Raw genomic sequence first — 20,769 nt, 5'->3', positions numbered from 1 at the left:
CAGAAGTGAAACATTGCTGATAAACAATTTAGACAAGAAGAGAATAGAAGCTTTAGAAATGTGGTGTTCCAGAAGAATGCTGAAAATTAGATGGGTGGATCATGTAACTAATGAGGAGAACTGGGAAGAAAAGAAATTTGTGGGACAACCTGGCTAGAGAAAGGGATTTTTTGGTAGGACACATTCTGAGACATCAACAGATCACCAATTTAGTACTGGAGGGAAGCATGGCAGATAAAAATCAGAGAAGAAGACCAAAAGATGAACACAGTAAGCACATTCAGTTAAACCTGAGAAACTGTGAGGACAGACCTACATTGAAACTGGAGGATAAAACTGAGCTATCCTAAGATGAGAGATATGCTATATTGGAATTCAAAATTTAAAGCCGAACATGTATATACAGAGATTTAAATAAAGGACCAACGTGCATGAGCTCATTTTCATACGATGTCACAGTCGAGAGCACAGCAGATTATTCAGTGTCTAGCACATAATGGTACTTCTCAAAGTCATCCTCATTAATGACCTTATCTTTAATATAGCTAGGTATTCTTAATTTCAACAACCTGATTATGTCTCAGCTTGTAATTGTTTCATCCCAATACCTTGTTTTGTTGCTATACTTTTCAAAGTACTTTCATAGGCTTCCTTCCTTGGAATTATATACTTCTGGGCTGTAAACCTCAGAATACAGGCATTCCTGAATGCAGGGCAACCAGTGTTGAGCAAAAATGCCCTTTTCAACTATTTGATAGTATGATATCTGCCTATCATGTTGTTGGGCCACATTCTGGCATCTCCTTGGGCATGAGAAACAATAAATTGCACTTTTTGCTTTTGTGTCCAGGTACTGGGTGGAGTATTGTGAAAGCTTTTAACAAAAATGACCAGGAAAACGTATCATTTTTCAGTGCTAAATGCCTGAAACTGTTTATGTTTGATAGGACTTTCTACTACCATAACACTCAACACAGACAGAGCTGCCCCCATAACATTAGCTGGTGTGGGTAGTTCTCTTTGTGGGCTGTAGTTCCCAGTACAGTAATCATACAGGTGTCCATAAGTACCCAAAATGCTTGGTGCATTACTATGTGTTAATTCGATGTACTGTGTTGCCTCCTACTGTCTTATTACTTGACATTTCTCATTCCAAATCAGAAATGCACATTGCTATGTATGTTTTCAGTGTGATAGCTCAACTTTTAGTTTTTCATCTATCTGGTCTGGTTTGTTTTAATCACTTCAGCATCCTGATTGTTACTCAAATCTGTGCTGTTGCTCACTTGCTGGATTGCATCTTTTACCTTCGTATTAATGTGATCCTCAGTCACATTGTCCTTCACCTCTAGCCAGTCACTGAACTCTTTCTTGACTTTCGTAGCCTGGTCAGCTAATTGTTGATCACTGTTTTCTTTAGACACTATTGCAAGGTTCTCTATTCACCTATTCAGTTTTTGCACATCATCTTTCAACACTGTATATGAAGACTGTAAAGTTTTTATTTGAGTAGCAGGATTGCTAACTCAATCTGGAAGATTCTGATAAGTCTGTTTCATTTTGGATATTTCGAACTGTACCTTTTTGTACTGATCGTATATTTGTAACATTAGTTCATGTCACACTTGCCTAGCTTCTGTTCAGATGGTCTTTTGCATTCCTCATCGCATTTGAAATTTCTATTCTAGTTGTCTGTACCTTTCTCTGTCATGTTCAGCTAATTTCTGTTCTAATTGCCTGTCCCTTTCTTTACCATGTTTGGCTAATTTCTGGTTTAATTGCCTGTTTATTTCTTTATCTCATTCTTCAAGTATTTGTAATTGTCCAGCAAAAGGATAAGGCAGCAGTGAACATATCATTTCCATTACTGTTCTGTCTGCTTGCAGCCAACTATCCACTAGAGTATGTGCTGTCTGAACCACTACTTCTATACTCTTACTAGCAGTAGGTTAAATGGGTTCTGTTTGCCTATTGTGACCTGCCCTCAGCCTAGTACATGCTGTAGCAGTGACTAACTATCACTTTAGGCACTACTTTGACTCAGGTATATTTTCATGTGTCACTAAATCTGAAATGAGCCCTGAAAATATTCTACATCCAAATTTTATGATATCTGATCACAGTATACATCTTCACTATAAATAGAATAGCACAAAGTGACATACACAGTTAATAGTTTAAAATATGTCACAGTATCTGAACTTGAATGGTTTACAAAGATAAAATATTCCTTTCTTTCACTTAATGGTTCTCTGTTTCATTAATAACAGGTACAGGATGATATGAAAACAAGTAAAGATCATGGAAACAACCAAGCATCTCTGGGCAAGCATGAAAGAAAAAAACTTTAATCCTAACCATAACAATGGCAATGGAAAAAGATTTGAGCATCAGCAAGGTAATGGGCGGCCACTGAATGGAAATGTCACCCATGATTTAACTGTAAATGATATTATGATAGATTTAATGCCACGAATAACAACACCCTACAGTGGTGCAGTAGTCGAAACCAATGGCACAATAGCTATGCACCACAGTAGAACACAAATGTAAAGTCATCATGTGACAATAACAATGCATAGCAAAATGATGAAAGGAATTCAGGGCAGAATGTGCATAAAAATCAACCACAATTGCCTGAATCAAACCAGAATGTGCAAATAGTGGAGGTGATGGATAAAAACCATCTGGGCCCCTCATGGCTAACAAACTAAATTCAACCGCAATATTCTACCCACTGTTGGTCGATGGATGGAGAGGGGCACACCTCCTTGCAGGCATGAAAACATAGACATGCTGTTCTACAACAATGGCATTGCTACGCAGAAACAACTGCTAACAGAACAACGCAAGCACAAAAGCACTGAAGCTGAGTTGTTACAAACAATTATAAAAGTAAAAATAGGTAGCATTCCTGTGGATGAGTACATAGATACAGGAGAGACAGCCAGTGTCCTAAGTTATAATGTGTTCAAAGCAATAAGTTGGGCACAGAAACTGTCTACATATTCAGTACAAAACTGTAAGGTGCCTGGAGCCACTGGCTCACAGTCTCAAATTATTAAGCAGCTGATGCAGGTGGAGATGAGAATGAGAGGAGAAGCCACAAAATGCTCTTTTCTCATGGTAAAAGAATTGTCAGTGGCCTGCATTCTGGCATGTGATTTCCTTCATGAGAAAAAGGCTTGATTTGATCTTCTGAATGAGGAATTTGCTATAGAATACAGAGGGAGGAGAATTGCACTGGATATGGTATGAAATGGAGCAATATGTGGCAAATAATGTGAGAGTATCCAGATAAAGTGCAAGGGGCTGCAAACACTACAGATCAGTACCAACTTATCAGACAAAGATTATTATTATTCAGAAACTGAAGAAAAGGATAAGCTTGGTAGACTGAAATTAATTAGCTCCAAGGTGAAGGAATCTGATTACTCAAATAGCACACAAACAGTATTATCTAACTCAGCTATTAATGGAATACCTAGAAATCTTTTCTGAAAGGCCAGGTTCAATTAAAGTATGTACCTTGAGGTTTTGCTCCATGAAACATTTTCTCACACCACATACTCCATCCCGAGGACTGAGAAAGAAGTTGTTAGTAAGGAAATGTGGAAAATGGTATAATGGGGAATCAAAGAGAAACGTGCATAAACTGTAAATTGCCAATTATGGACCCAGTGTTGCTAAAAAGCATCCTAAGTCATCAATGCTTAAATAAAAGGAACAAGAAGTGGCAAATGATTTATTCAGATCCTTATAAGATAGTTGACATACCACACAATTGTAGCTATTTTTTGGCAGATTTGGAAGCTAATAAGATAAATAGACTGTACCATTACATAGATTTTAAGATGTGTATTCATTAATACATACAGGTCATCATCACCATCATCATCAGTGTTCTGCCAAAAGGCAGGTTTTCACATGGTAGTTCTCCAGGCTGTCTGGTCTTCTGCCATCCTCTCCAGGTCCGCTTAATTTCCTCTTCCCTTTATGTTGTCTATCATCTTGTATCTCCTTCTACCTCTCAGTCTTCTCCCACAAACCAATCCTTCCAAAGCATCTGCTAGCAAGCACTGCCTTCTCAATGAATGTCCCAACCAGTTCTTTCTCCTTTCTCTTACAACCTTCAGCAGACATCTTCTCTCACCAACCCTTTCTAATACTCTTTCATTACTCACTCTTTCCATCCACCTTATTCTCTCCATTCTCCTCCACATCCACATCTCAAATGCTTCTAACCTTTTTTTATCCTCTCGTCTCAGCGTCCATGTTTCTGCCCCACACAGTGCCACACTCCAGATAAAACATTTGCCAAGCCTTTTCCTTAGACCTTCATCTAATTTGCCATATAAGAGTCTCCCCTTTCTGTGGAATTCCTCCTTCACTATGGCAATTTGAGTTTTCACCTCCTGATGACATCTCAAATTTTCAATTATTGTGCTTCCAAGATATTTAAATGCACTTCCTTGGCTAATGGTAGATTGTCCTATTTTAATATTCTCTTTGCTTTTGCTGTGTTTATTTGCATCCCATATTCCACGTCCACTCACTTTCTGCCAGTAATACCATGTCATCAGCAAATCTTATACATTCTATTCTCTTTCCACCAATACACATTCCTCTTTTCCCATCTAAGCCTTTCGCAATAATCTCTACAAGGTATGCGTTAAACAACAGTGAGGAAAGGCAACAGCCTTGCCTAACACCTCGTTCAATGCTGCTTCCTTCTGATATTTCATTTCCAATACTTATACTTACTTTCTGGTGTAAATATAGATTCTGTATCAGTTGTCTCTCTTTCCAATCTACTCCTTTCCTCTTCAAAATATCCATCAGCTTGTTCCACTGAACTCTGTCAAAAGCCTTTTCTAAATCTATAAAAACAGCAAAGATTTCTCTACCTTTTTCCATATATCTTTCCCCTATAGTTCTTAACAGGCTAACAGCATCTCTTGTTCCTTTTCCTCTTCTAAATCCAAACTGCTCCTCTGCGATCCCTCTATCCAGCCTGCCATATAGCCATCTATTCAACACACCCAGCAAGACTTAGCTGAATGAGAAATTAGGCTGATGGTCCGATGCTCTTCACAGATACAGTAGACACAGAATTTTCCTTGCTTTGTTATGTCATGTTTGTGTTTAGTATGTAAGTGTTTGAAGAATTTTCATTTTTATAGTAGTTGCAAATGACTAGTAGTAACTTCATTGCTCATGAATTACCTAGCAAGAACGCAAAATGCATCTCTGCAAATAAGTTTGTACTTGACAGAGGATTAAATGCTTCAAGAATATCAACAGAAAGTAACTTCATATTTCTGTTGTGAGATAATGGACTGAAGTAAAAGGAAAGAAGTTAAACAATGAAGGAGACCGTAAATAGAATTTTTCATTTATCTTTCATTTTTGGTTTAGCAGTCATCACTTAAAAGAATAGGTGTACAAGCATTTTAGAACACTTTATATGTTATGTGTTATCCAGTTATGCTAACTGTACAAGAATAAAGGCTCAGAGAGAATTATGGAGAAGGAAGATCATGTGTGTGGCATATTAGTACCTTAAAAGCACCATGAGTCATCTCTGATGATATTGGGATTTCAAGTGTAAAAGAGATATCAGATTTAGATGAAGTCATGCCATTTGAGTGCATGCTTTTGCATAATTGTGGAACTATCTCAATTTAACTTTGTTGTAGGAACTGTGGCTCACTTTTTATTTTTTATTTTTTTATAAATGAAGAACATGTGCAGTGGTGCTATAGGTTAATGACAGCAGTAAATTAGAGCATGATATTTTAATTAACAAATATTAGAGAGAATTATTGTAAAGTTAGATCAGAGTCTGGATACCAGTCCTGTGGATCAACTGATCAGAAAAACTTGACATGTGGTGCTAAGAAGTCAAAGGAAATATAAATAAATGCATACACTGATATTCACACTGTATCAAAATATGAACTATTTCATGTGAATGAAACTGACATTGAAAAAAATGGTGAAAATGATTAATTTGTGTGAACATGGATTTTACTTGCAAAATGTGTTAGTGACAGCAATCAGAATGAATGGTTTTGAGCTAACTGTAACTGTAAATTAACAGTAGTTAGTGGTAGAACAAAGTGTAGTTTTGAACATTAGCCAGTACAATGTGCAAACTGTGGTGAGATGTCGGTATACAAGCAGAAAGTGTTCAGGAAAAGACAATGGAGATTGGAAATAATGTGTCCATTGATGCTTCAATCTATCCTGATAATGCAAAGTGTAATTGTGTAAACTGTAGTGAGAGTGCTACACAAAAACAGTGTTACTTTATTACAGTCAAAATCTAAGAGCCAATGTGTTTGGAATGGATGGAACTTATTCAGTAACAACAATGTGCAGTCCTGCCTTACACTGGATGCTGAATGAATGAATGATGCACATCTGCAGCATAAATGTTTCTGAGAGAGTGTTAATGCTCATACAGTCACTGTAGCCGGATGCTTATGTACTGCCTACTCTGTGACAAATGCTGTGTTTTACAAAGGCTAATGAGGGCATCAATCCTTAACAAACTATTTGTGGATTTGTTATTGAATGAAACAAGCAAAGCAACCGTGTTACAGACTGTAAGATGAACTGTAGTGCTGAACACTGGAGTGGAGGACAGTGCCTACATGACCTGGCTGACAGAGCTCCACCCTTGCAGCTGTGAGACTGTGGGTCCGGGTTTCGAGACCTGACAGTGTGTTCATGCTGGGCATTACATCAACATACAGCAACAGGTTCAAGCTGCTACACTTCCACCCTACAGTAACTTCCAACAGTGTTTGATGAAATCTTATGACACTTCGAGATGACAGTAGTTGGTTAAAATTAATAATTTGAACACGATTTTATAACTCTATGTGGAAATTTTTTGAAACCTAAATGATCAAAAGACTGAAATATAAAGCCTTTAAATTGATGAAATTCTGTTGTTTTCAAAGTTGTCCACCGTAAGGAATGTTTGTACTAATATTAATTGTAAAAGCTTCATTTTTTTAACCTTATTCAAATTTTGTTCTAGAATCTAAAATAGGTGGAGAATGAGGACCATATGTCTGCTCTGCTGGGTTTTCTTGTCCAAAGGGAGGAGCATAAAACTCAAATAGTTCCCAGAATACCATAATATGCAGGCTGCCCCAGCACTGTAAGGAATTGTACAGAACCTGTGAACAACTGTAAAATTTTGTACTGATACAGTGTTAATGAACTGTATTATAAAACTGGAGATGACGAAAGTGTTATGAAAAGGTGGTCAAGTATATCTATGTATAAACACTGTTCTAAGTGAAAGAGACACTTAGGTGGAATGCTAGGCACAGACATTTGACTAGTAAACTGCATTCGAGGGGTCATTATAGCATCCCCAAATGAAAGGAAAGGATATGTGAATATGAATCCCAGTGGGATAATTTATTTACAGTTTTTCATGATTTTTTTTTTTTTTCGCCTTTTAAGAAACATTTCATGGCAAAGTGAAATCTGAAAAAAAACTGAATCACAGTCAAATGCAGGTAAACGATATGTGCACTGAACACTATAACTATGAAGAATTATACTTGGGAAGGGTATTATGTAACATTATCTTTTTTCTTTTTGCTATAAAGAAGTGAGATCAGTAGCCACCATCTCTCTCTCATGTTTTGTTTCATGCCCAATGCAATCACTGTATCTGATGAAGTGAGCCTGAAGTGTAAATTTGTATACTTAAGGGTTAATATATGTATCAGACATTAATTCAGTTACCATTTATAGAAACCTTGCATCCTCCATGTCATGATTTTAACTATTACAACATTTCTAGCATTTTCTAACTGCAGCACCACCAGTTAACAGAGTGGTGGTGACAATACTCCGCCGTTATGCAGCAAATTCAAGTTTATTGAAATCTTACTTTTAGACTTTTTTGATAACAGCAGAAAACTATCTAAAATTATTTCACTTAAGTGTGTCTATCAGAGCTTCAAGATATTTTTCAGGTTTTCCATGTCCTTACAGTTTTTCATATCCAAGTTACAAACAGCATCTTTGGCCTACACTGTTGATAGTGATTTAAATACCTGTAATATAAATTATGTTCAGCCATTAATGGTGGAAATGATTTTAACTAATGTTTGAAAATAATATTCAGAATTATATTCACTTTTAAAATTCTTATTACGCTCTTGTGTAATGGAAGCCAGACCACAGTAGAAAGTTATTTTTCTCAAACATTAGGTAGGCTTGTAGTCAGATTAATATTAAACAAACCCATATGATGAAAGAGGAAATAGAGGGCAGGTTGTGTGCTGTGCCCAAAGAGCCCAGTGGGTACAGGCAATATTTTCAGATTCAAGTCTTGTTGTGTCATACAATTTTGATCTACCAGGAAGTTTTAAATCAGCAAACACTCTGCTCAAGAGTGAAAAATCATTATAGGTACATGAAGTTTATTTTTAGAATTTACAGTTTGTTTGTATTGGGTCACTCAAAATCTTCAGATATGTCTTAGCTGGGCTGTTCCATACTATCTCATAAGAGAACAAGAAATGAAATAATACATTATATCCAACCATTGTCTTTGCAATAAAAAAGAAGTCCAAAAAACCATTTGATAATTCTCCAAAAAATATTATTTATGATAACCTTTCTCTGCAGACTATAAATGTATAGTTTTACTTGTTGAATATTACATAGAATATCTGCATTTATGAATTCTGCACTACATAACATTTTCCCTATTTACAGCAAGTGTAGCTACTGTTGACAGCACACTGCTCATAACTCTAATCCAATAGTCCATGCGGGTGTAGCAACTGTTGATATAGTGATCTCTTTATAAGATATTTGTCACAGAATGCAGCAATCACATCACTATCAACTCTGATTCTCAATTAGCAAGAAAATCCACATAGCGTGCATGGATATTTTGTTTTAAGTAGTTGATGAATTATGCAAAAAAATTCTCAGACCCTTCATTTTCTGTGTTAGGTTGTGCAAAAAACATATGGGCCAGATTCACATTAAGCTGAATGCTTTTCCCAGCTATGCCCAATCTCGACCCATACCCCAAATTCTGCATAACAGAGTTAAGATGGAATCTGACTGCTTACAGGAATGAAACATCATTATGTAAATCTCACCCAGCTCCTGCATGGAGGACTTCAGGGCAGTAAACTCTTTAAGCTGTTGAGGAACCCAACATGGTTTCTTTTCGAAATATAATGAGTTGAATGCTACACCAAGATCAATCCATTTGACACATAGTTACAATCCCCATTCCATCCACAGTCTCAACAGGTTTTAAACACAACATTATGTTTACATCAATTACAAAGGTTCCCATTTGGGATTTACAGGACACCTACCACCTTTCAGCACTATGTAGAACATCTTATCAGCAGTATTCCTGTATGTTTCAATTATCCTGACTAAATAATTGTCATGTGTGCTAACACATGCACACATCTGCAGAATGCATGCATGCTGTTCACTACATTGCAAAATGTAGGTCTGAAATGCAATGTACCGTAAATAAAATTCACTTTTTCTAACACTCTGTGGGATATCTAAGTTGCATAATTGGCAACAAGATTATTCTTGCTAACTGACAGCATATACAAGCCAATGAAAGCATGCCTTCACCTTGTAATCTGAAGGAACTAAATCATCCATGGGATAAGTAAACTATTCCAGTACATTAATTGCCAATGCAGCACAGATCTCACACCCAACCAACGTATTTTGGAAGAAAGTTGCAATGTTTGTGTGGTCACTGGAATTTGACAAAACATTTCAGTCCAGCAAACAAGCATGAAAACCTGCAGATTGTCAAGTCCCATACTCTGCAGGCTCTGGGCAGTTTTGTCACACAGTGAACAAGACAGCTATGAGCACACCAATGTGTACGCATTCAAGATTTTGAACTTAGCTTGGCAGAATTATGAGCAAATAGGAAAAAAAGGGCCTGGTGATTATTTATTTACCTCTGTGGTATCAAGTTTCACCTAGAGGTAGACCAGAAGGCTCTGTTGGCACTGTTTGCTCCTAGATCTTCATTTTCAGATAATACAGCTCAGCACTTACACTGATTGGCTCTGATCTTATAAATCTATGGCTCTTACTTTGAGTACAAGCCTACCAGCCACCATGCCAATCTGCAAGAAGATCCTTGCTCATTATTTTGTCTATTGTACAGACTGTATGACCCATAGTAAGCTATTCCCCTGGATATTTTACCTCCATGGCCCCGAACATCCCACACTTGGAAACTGGTTGACATTGACTTCAAAGACCCCATTTTTAACACATTGTGGCTTTCAGTCATGGACTAATTTTCAAAATTCCCACATATTCTACAACAACAGAGGCCACTATTAAGCACTGACTTAAGTCATAACCATCGAGGGTCAGGTCAGTAGTAATGGGTAGTGCTTCCCACTTCATGCCTGCCTCCTTCAAAATGTTTTGTGAACAACATATCATCCACTACATCTTTGCTGTCCTTTCCCATCCACAACCCATGGGAATACAGAGTGGCTGGTGGCATTTTTAAGGACAGAATGAAGACAACAATCCAGTTGATATCAACTGAGGGTATCCTAATAATATTTTTAAGCACATTGAACCACATACAGGGTGAAATGAAGGTGCTGTCAAAACCATCTTCCACATAAAAAGCACTTGTCGGGGCTTCCTGGTTCTTACAGCCCTCAACCCAGACCTCAAGTGTGTCATCTTCTAGCACCACCAGATCGCCCCTCAGCAGCAGCAGTGTGGCAGCAACAACCTCATAATTACAGGATTTCATGGTCTGTATTTGAATTTTTGGAGATATTTGTTTTATGGTCATTAGACCATGGTCCAAGGCATATTTCTCTGCCTAATATTTCATCTGCCAATTCTGGAGACATTACCATAGGCCACAAAGATTCAGCAAGTAGTTAAAGCGGCTATATAAAAAAAAAAAAAAAGTTACAATCTGAAATAAGCTCAGTAAGCCAAACTGTTTATACGTATCCAGGTAATGGTGTGTTATGTCATCAGATCATTGCTTAAGATCATGGAGTCATGCTGGTCCCAGTTATGGCTCTTTATTTAGTACTGACACCCAGAAGTTGTCTAATTTCAATCCTCCTCCTTTTGTGTTAAAATTGCGTTTGTGATTATCAACTTTTATGGCTTCTCTGGTACATCTTACTACAGTAATGATACCTCTCGGTGAAACCATGGTATCAGAGAAATGAATTTTATAGTCCCCTGGTGTGGATGCATGTTCAGTTACTTCTGATTTCTCCATGTTGCCCAGGTAAAAATTATTCTTGGTGTTGCTTAAGACAGGTGTTAATGTTTCTTTTGTACCTCCTATGCATATGGCATGTGCAAATCCCTTGCAGATTCCACAGTTCTGTCCACTGGTCACAGGGATCATGGCTCCAACATTCAATCACTCCTGGCAGTGCCATCACTGTGCTGGGAGGCTGAATCACCTCAGTGACCTACCTCTCCTGTGAGGGGTGTTGAGATGGAGAAATCCCAACTCACAGAATCCAAGATAGTAATCCTTCCTCCATGTCAGAGACAGCACAAGTTGGCCCAAATCCACCACATGTGCTATCTCAGGAAAGTAGGGATGCTGTATCCATCAATGACAACGGCAGCAACTCAGACGTTGATGGCTTTCACATCTCACTACTGGTCATGTCCCTATTGTGCCGGACGAAAATACAGTCACAGGTACAATGGTTGATTCTTTGGTTTGGTCTGGGAGGAGATTGCATGGAAGTACAACATAAAAATATTAGTTCACTTTAATAAGTACAGGGTTATTACAAATGATTGAAGCGATTTCACAGCTCTACAATAACTTTATTATTTGAGATATTTTCACAATGCTTTGCACACACATACAAAAACTCAAAAAGTTTTTTTAGGCATTCACAAATGTTCAATATGTGCCCCTTTAGTGATTCGGCAGACATCAAGCCGATAATCAAGTTCCTCCCACACTCGGCGCAGCATGTCCCCATCAATGAGTTCGAAAGCATCGTTGATGCGAGCTCGCAGTTCTGGCACGTTTCTTGGTAGAGGAGGTTTAAACACTGAATCTTTCACATAACCCCACAGAAAGAAATCGCATGGGGTTAAGTCGGGAGAGCGTGGATGCCATGACATGAATTGCTGATCACGATCTCCACCACGACCAATCCATCGGTTTTCCAATCTCCTGTTTAAGAAATGCCGAACATCATGATTGAAGTGGGGTGGAGCACCATCCTGTTGAAAGATGAAAATAGCTCCCTGCTTGCTTTATTCATTGACTTCTGCGGGCTACGCGTGAAACTTGCCCACACGCGTTCAACCGTTTCTTCGCTCACTGCAGGCCAACCTGTTGATTTCCCCTTACAGAGGCATCCAGAAGCTTTAAACTGCGCATACCATCGCCGAATGGAGTTAGCAGTTGGTGGATCTTTGTGAACTTCATCCTGAAGTGTCGTTGCACTGTTATGACTGACTGATGTGAGTGCATTTCAAGCACGACATACGCTTTCTCGGCTCCTGTCGCCACTTTGTCTCACTGCGCTCTTGAGCGCTCTGGCGGCAGAAACCTGAAGTGCGGCTTCAGCCGAACAAAACTTTATGAGTTTTTCTACGTATCTGTAGTGTGTCGTGACCATATGTCAATGAATGGAGCTACAGTGAATTTATGAAATCGCTTCAATCATTTGTAATAGCCCTGTATAGGTATGACAGTTTACTTAAGTTGGTACAACGCATTTCCACAGGAATGTTCTGAATATTTATGACTGTCCCTGAATATTAAAGTATTAGACAAATTACAGTATCAGACAAATTTGCAAGACTCTTCACTTGAAGTATAACTGACATAATGTTCAAATTAGGTCCTGCCTAAGAATTTAGTACACTGGTGGCCTACCTAAGACAATCCTGTCACCTTGATCATTGACTGCGAACTGGGCTGAGTGTTCCTCTGCTCAGCTGCAGGTAGACCATCAATTGCAGTGGTATAGTGAAGCTCTATGAAGTTTGACTACACCAGAATTCTCATTCATCATTGTGGCATGCAGTGACTAATCCCTCTGTGGTTTCATTGCGAGGTGCCAACCTTGGTTTGCCATCCCATTCTTCGGATGACATTACTGCTCCACTCTGCCAGCTTACACAGAGATTGGTAATCCAAGCAGCAGATGTACCGACTGGTCGCTAGTGTGGTGATGAGATGGCAGCCAGTGGTTTATGGGTTGACATAAGAAGGGTTGCACAGCAAGGGACAAACAGTTTTGTGTGCTTTCTCACTAGATATTATTTTGTCACGCCCTTTACACATCACCAACAGGTATTCTTGCACATTCCACTGACTTGCTACAGCTTGCACATTCCACTGACTTGCTGCAGATGTTCATGTTGGTCAGATTCTTGCTTGCTGTTAAACCTGATTACTAAGTGTCAATTAATGACACAATGAAGAATAATGAAGATGTAGAGAGACAGGAATTTGGGAGTGAGGGTTCAGCTACTCTGCTGATTCCCTTTCACTGTAAGCAAGGGAACATGAAAATCACTTGGAGATTGGTAGGACACCCTTAGGTGTTACAAACAATATCATGAAAAGGAAAGTTGCTACTCACCATACAGTGGAGATGCTGAGTCACAGATAGCCACAACAAAAGCCTGTCACAAATAAAGCTTTCGGCCATAAAGGCCTTCATCAACAATTGACACACACACACACACACATACACAAACTCTCTCTCTCTCTCTCTCTCTCTCTCTCTCTCTCTCTATCTATCTATCTATCTATCTATCTATCCCCCCCTCTCACGCAAATACAATTCCAATGAGTGCAGTCTCAGGCAGAGTTGCATTTGCATGAATGTGTGTGTGTGTGTGTGTGTGTGTGTGTGTGTGTGTGTGTGTGTGTGTGTGTGTGTGTGTGTGTGTCTTGTTGATGACAAAGGCCTTTATGGCTGAAAGCTTTATTTGTGGCAGTCTTTTTGCTCTGGCTATCTGTGACTTAGCATCTCCACTATCTGATGAGTAGCAACTTTCCTTTTCATAATATTATTACATTCCATCCTGGATTTTCCATTGCTTGGTTCTACAAACTAAACCTTGTGAAAGCCCATAAGAGCTGTACTTTGCAGAAGCCATGTTTGCAAACCTTGCCACATGAAACTCACCAGCATTTCAAGACACAACATTAAGAATAGACTGTTCAAAGAAACAACTTGATATTGACTTTCCAAAGAAGCCAAATGCCATGATTTAAATCCACATGGGATACATTCCAAATGTTTCCTCATAATTTAAATTCTGTAACATATTACTGAAAAATATTTTTATGATATAGTTTGCAGTGCCTTAGAGCCTTTAACAATGAGCAGTACCTGGCACTTGGCCAATGGCACTGTTTCCTGGTAATATCTGATGCTCTCAAACCATTCAGCAATCTTTCACTTGATCCAACAATTATCCCTCATTATCAGATTTCACACCCTATTAGCAACAGCTACACTATATTTGGTTTATGGCCTCTCAGAATGCTTACTTTCTGCTCTGACATCCACCATATTTGAATCTGGTTGAACCATGCCTTTATTTTTCTTTCTCATGGCTTCATCTCTTAATAACTATCAAATCAAATTGATTTTCTTTGAGAATCATGAAAATTTTGATAAAACTTGATGTAGCACCTTTTCTGAACATGATCAGTCATCTGATGTGGACTCGAAATCCAATTAATGCATTCACAACTTCTGCCAACCAATGAATGTTGCAGCCAAGATGGAAAAAAAATCATGTTTCACCTCCTCCAATGAGGAAGGCCATTTCTAAAGCATGAGAAAATTTCAGATCATATACTTCTTAAAAATGTACATATTTTGTCTTTGACCTGAAGATCATTACCCTGATTCCTGTCTAATTTTATACAATTTTAAACATGGCTGTAAGACAGCAACTGTCCAAGAATTTGACAGGCATAAAACATCCAACCACTTGGAAAAGTATTTTACTTTTACCAGATTTAGACACTAGCTATATTTATTTGTGTTCATCAGAAAATTCATGATTGTTTATAGTAATTGTTGAATAAATCTGAGAGAAGAAATGCTCTCATCATATAAAATACTTCTTAATAGTTCACATTAAAACCATATAACATTAAAAACACTGTAACTCTGATAAAGCTGACGGCTGCCATGAATTATAGCTGCATGGAATAGCATGGTACATGCCATTTTGGACTGCAAAAGATAACAGTCACTGAAGGTGGCATCATATTCATGTGCACCTGCATGCAACTGGCAGTTACCACCTTTATGTCAGGTTCACTGTCTTTCATTTTGTGTAGTTTTAATACTAACTTCTTAATGAAGTACTTTATGTGATGAGAGCATTATTGCTCTTAAATTCATTCATCAGTTACTACATGTAACTGTGAATTTTTTGATGAAGACACACTTGGTCAGTATCGACACCTAGTAAAAGTAAAATTTTGATGCAACCAGTAGACTGTTTTAAACCTACCATTTTTTATTTTATACTTACCAACAGTCAAATCCTACTTCATCACCACCAATATGGAAATACTCGTCAGGGAATACATCCACAATTTCTTGAAACAATGTCTGAAGAAATTCATATGTGAAGTTCTTTGTGGGGTCAATTGGTCCATATGTTCCATCTGGAGACCCAGTTTCATTATTGTAACATGTTGTCAGCAGGTCAGGATAACTTTTTCCCCAGGATGTTGTGTGCCCTGAAGAATTATACATAAATAACATATATTTTATAATTAAATCTAGCCTGCACCTATACGATCAGCAACACAATAAAAGCTGGTTTCTTAAATGAAAAAAATCTGGTATAAGAACATTTTTTTAATATTAAAGGTAATGCAGTAAAACTCTGTCGAAAATCACAATAAGCTTATCCAGAAAACAAAACTTAATCAGTCTTTATATTAATCAGAACAAATTTACAAAGATATATTGGTACCCTAAGAGCCTGATGTGTGTTAAACCTGTTTAATGTAGATTAGATTCTAGGTATTTAAAATGTCACTGAGTGAGACTGTATCATGTGTTACTAGGCAGCCTTGTGGAGCAAACACTAAAGTCAAATGCTGCATTTCCACCCATTTTTCTAAGCAAAAGAGCCCAATTTTTAAGCTCTGTTGGGGAAAGAGGAAACAGACCCAAATATGGAACTTTAAAGAGCATGTGCTAGTTTACTTTTGAAGTGCATGAAATAAGATAATGTAGGATTCAGTATATATAGTGTGAAGTGTATTAATAATTGCATACAAGCAAATGGAGCATTTGCACTTTATGCTATGACTGAGTGCAAGAAGTTGAGCATTTTAGAATAATTATGCTAGTATAATACATTGTATACTAGTAGCATGTGATAAACATCATTTACACTCTCACAAAGAAATTTTACCTTGATAAAATATGTCCAACAGTGAAAATTTAATAACCAGTGCACAACAAAAGCAACAAGACGAAAATCCCCAATAATGTACAAGTACAAAATAAACACCCAGTCTTTGGAAGCAGTAACATCTGTCAAGACTATTCAAACTGATCTCAAATGTAATGATCAGATTACACAAGTAATGGGTAAGATCACCTCTAAATTGCAGTTTATTGGTAGAATCCTGAAGTGATGCAGTCCTTCAACAAAGGAAATAGTTTACAATACGTTAGTTCATCCAGTCTTAGAGTATTGTTCGTCTGTATGGGACCCTTACCGGTTGGGTCTGATTCAAGAGATTGAGAAAGTCCAAAGAAGAGTGGCAAGATTCATGACTGGTACATTTAGCCATTGTGAGAGCATTACAAATCTCATAGAAAGTTTGAAGTGGGACACACTTGCAGATAGACAGCGCGCTAAATAGAAGGGGCTGCTCACTAAATTGCAAAATCCAATCTTCACCAAGGATGTAGAGCATGTATTATTACCACCAACTTTTAAATCACGCAATGATCACCTTTCAGAGATAAGGGAAATTAGAGCTCATACTGAGATGTTCAGACAGTCGTTTTTCCCCTGCACAATCCGCAAGTTGCACAGAGGGGGGGAAATATGAGTTTGGCACGAACTGTGCCCTAGGCCACACACTGCTTGGTGGCTAGTGGAGTATATATGTAGATGTAGATGTAGATACTGCCACAAATTCTTTACAGACAAATGAACAAGCTGGTAGAAGCCAATATTGGGGAAGATCAGTTTGGATTCCGTAGAGATGTTGGAACATGTGAGGCAATACTGACCCTATGACTTATGTTAGAAGATAGATTAAGGAAAGGCAAACATATGTTTCTAGCATTTGTAGACTTAGAGAAAGCTTTTGACAATGTTGACTGGAATATTCTCTTTCAAATTCTGAAAGTGGCAGGGGTAAAATACAGGGAGCGAAGAGCTATTTACAATTTGTACAGAAACCAGATGGCAGTTATAAGAGTCAAGGGGCATGAAATGGAAGCAGTGGTTGGGAAGGGAGTGAGACAGGGTTGTAGCTTATCCCCGCTGTTATTCAATCTGTATATTGAGCAAGCAGTAAAGGAAACAAAAGAAAAGTTTGGAGTAGGAATTAAAATCCATGGAGAAGAAATAGAAACTCTGAGGTTTGCCAGTGACATTGTAATTCTGTCAGAGACAGCAAAGGATCTGGAAGAGCAGTTGAATGGAATGGACAGTGTCTTGAAAGGAGGACATAAGATGAACATCAACAAAAGCAAAACAAGGATAATGGAATGCAGTCTAATTACATCGAGTAATGCTGAGGGAACTACATTAGGAAATGAGATGCTTAAAGTAGTAGATGAGTTTTGTTATTTGGGGAGCAAAATAACTGACGATGGTTGAAGTAGATAGGATATAAAATGTAGTCTGGCAATGGTGAGAAAAGCATTTCTAAAGAAGAGAAATTTGTTAACATTGAGTATAGATTTAAGTGTCAGGAAGTCTTCTCTAAAAGTATTTGTATGGAGTACAGTCATGTATGGATGTGAAACTTTGATGATAAACAGTTTAGACAAGAAGAGAATAGAACCATTTGAAATGTGATGCAACAGAACAATGCCGAAGAATAGATGGGTAGATCATGTAACTAATGAGGAGGTACTGAATAGAATTGGGGAGAAGAGGAATTTGTGGCACAACTTGTCTAGAAGAAGTGACCGGTTGGTAGGACATGTTCAGAGGCATCAAGGGATCACCAATTTAGTATTGGAAGGCAGTGTGGAGGGTAAAAATTGTAGAGGGAGACCAAGAGATGAATACACTAAGCAGATTCAGAAGGATGTAGGTTGCAGTAGCTACTCGGAGATGAAGAGGCTTGTACAGGATAGAGTAGCCTGGAGAGGTGCATCAAACCAGTCTCAGGACTGAAGACCACAACAACTACAACAAAATAAAACATTAAAATATAAGCTCAGAGACTGCATAATTAAACTCAGAAGAGATACAGAAGATGTTATGGTATTATAAATATTATTTTAGTAAATGATTTATGAAAGAGGAAAATGAGTTGTTTATTACATACCAGGAGAATCAAATTCTGGAACAACTCTTATTCCTCTTTGATGAGCATACTCAATTACTTCAGCAACGTCACCAGGACTATATACATATTTCCTTTTGTCATAAGAACCCTTTTCACTGAAAGAGACAAAGTGATTACATTTGTAATTGAAATCATTTAAAGAATAATTAGCAGTGAGTTGAAACTCAAACAGAAGGAAATGATAAGATGAACTCCAGTCACTTGAGCAAAAGTATAAATGGGACACTGAATCACATTAGATTATTATACTTATTATTGCTTGTAATTCTTTCTTCTTAGCAATGTACTTACTGCAATATTTAACTATGACAGCACAAATTTTTATCTAGATCAAAGTGACAAATGCTCTCCATGCATATGCCCATACCTGGAAGGTTGCCTTTCTTGTCACAGTTCATGCCTTATATTAATCACTGGTATAATCTGAATTAGATTTTTTCAGTGTGAGCTTTTACCATTGAGGCATCACATTCAAGAAAATGTGCTACTGCTCCATAAGAACTATGTGTTTGACATAAACCAATGCTTTGCTCCTGGCAGGTGTGGAAATACTTATCCTTGTTTGGTACCAGTTTCTGTCATGTAAAATTAATTATCAGAATACTGAAACTCTGGCACCATCGATTTCTCAGTAACCAGCAGACCTAAATGAGCTATTTTAGACCAGTCATCATTTCTCTCTTGGAGCAAAAGGTGCACTGCTAAATATCATCCACTACCTAAAATAAACCCAGTTCACAATATGAATTATTATTTAAAAATTCCTTTCTTCTAACTACTCATTTTGTGCAATATCCACCTCCTTCTCAACTACAAACTATCAATCTTTAATAACATGCTGCAACGAGGCAAACTGGGATAATTTTACTTCCCCTCTTGTTTTGCCATCTGCCTCCTTAAATTCATTTAGTTGCTTTTAAATATTTACCATTAGCACACACGAATTTAATGTGCATTTTCATATAAGAGAAAGGTTGGCCCTTAGTTTTAAAGAATTTAACACCAGATCTAATTTTGTTCTTAGTTTTACATATTTAATTGATTTTCTAATTTTCTTTTGACTATTCCTAGTGAGTATCTTTCATTATAGGGTGAAATCAGTAATTGTTCCATAACATAAATTCTATTGTCGACATACAAACAAATATAAATTCTGTAATAATTGTAAACATTTGGAAGACGAAATACTAGTAATCTCAAAGTGTCTATTTGGTTCTCTTCAGAAACATGTTACCAAAGCCAGCCCTTAATTAATTCCAATATAACTAACAGTTTTGTCAAAAGTATTGTTTACATAACTGTGTATGTTAATTTCATGATTTAAACAAATTATTCGGCCTTACTCTTGTAGTAGAAGAAACTGTTAAAAAGACATAATTTTTTGATGTATTCATTTAATTTAATGAGTTAAGTTTTAATTGTAATTTCTGTAAATTTAACTTCAAACAATGTGTAGTTTCAGTAACCACTATTGTGATGATATATAAGGGCCCGATTTTTGGTCACAAGACAGTCAGTCCACGGCAGAGTTTCAGACGAGGAACCTGTATTGGTTAGAATGACAACAATGCATCACCTTAACAGTGACATAAGTGTTACACCAACAGGCCATGTGTTGAAGCAATGACAGTGTCTGTTCAGTTTATCTGAAAGACTGTGAACGGTGTGGTTAGGCTTTTACTGCTCATAGATGTTCAACAGTAAACTATTGTAGCAGTATGTGGATGTTCGCCTGCTAACTATTAGTGGGGCTTATGGGAAGTTAGAACACTAGTGCACAAGCCATATTAAATGTGTATATAGGGGCAACTTCCCCCCATGAACCATGAACCTTGATGTTGGAGGGGGCGTCTTGCGTGTCTCAGCGATACGGATAGCCGTACCGTAGGTGCAACCACAACAGAGGGGTATCTGTCTAGAGGCCAGACAAATGTGTGGTTCCTGAAGAGGGGCAGCAGCCTTTTCAGTAGTTGCAGGGGGACCAGTCTGGATGATTGACTGACTGATCTGGCCTTGTAACACTAGCCAAAATGGCCTTGCTGTGTTGGTAATACGAACGGCTGAAAGCAAGGGTAAACTACAGCCATAATTTTTATTGAGGGCATGCACCTTTACTGTATGGTTAAATGATGATGGTGTCCTCTTGGGTAAAATATTCCGGGGGTAAA

General features: G+C 37.7%; 1 protein-coding gene across 1 annotated transcript in view; it reads right to left on the bottom strand.

Annotated features, from left to right (window-relative positions):
- Nucleotides 1–20,769, bottom strand: part of LOC126484393 (beta-hexosaminidase subunit beta-like) — an 84,819-nt gene that overhangs the window by 28,106 nt on the left and 35,944 nt on the right. The window contains exons 4-5 of the mRNA XM_050107890.1: nucleotides 18,581–18,696; nucleotides 15,577–15,787 (exon numbers count right to left, since the gene is read on the bottom strand). Coding sequence (XP_049963847.1) covers nucleotides 15,577–15,787; nucleotides 18,581–18,696 — 327 coding nt within the window. The remainder of the gene's footprint in view (nucleotides 1–15,576; nucleotides 15,788–18,580; nucleotides 18,697–20,769) is intronic.

The sequence above is a fragment of the Schistocerca serialis genome, chromosome 6 (assembly GCF_023864345.2).
Source record: "Schistocerca serialis cubense isolate TAMUIC-IGC-003099 chromosome 6, iqSchSeri2.2, whole genome shotgun sequence".
NCBI classification, from domain to species: domain Eukaryota; kingdom Metazoa; phylum Arthropoda; class Insecta; order Orthoptera; family Acrididae; genus Schistocerca; species Schistocerca serialis.
Note: the sequence above shows the minus strand (reverse complement) of the source record. Positions and strands in the feature narration are given on the sequence as shown.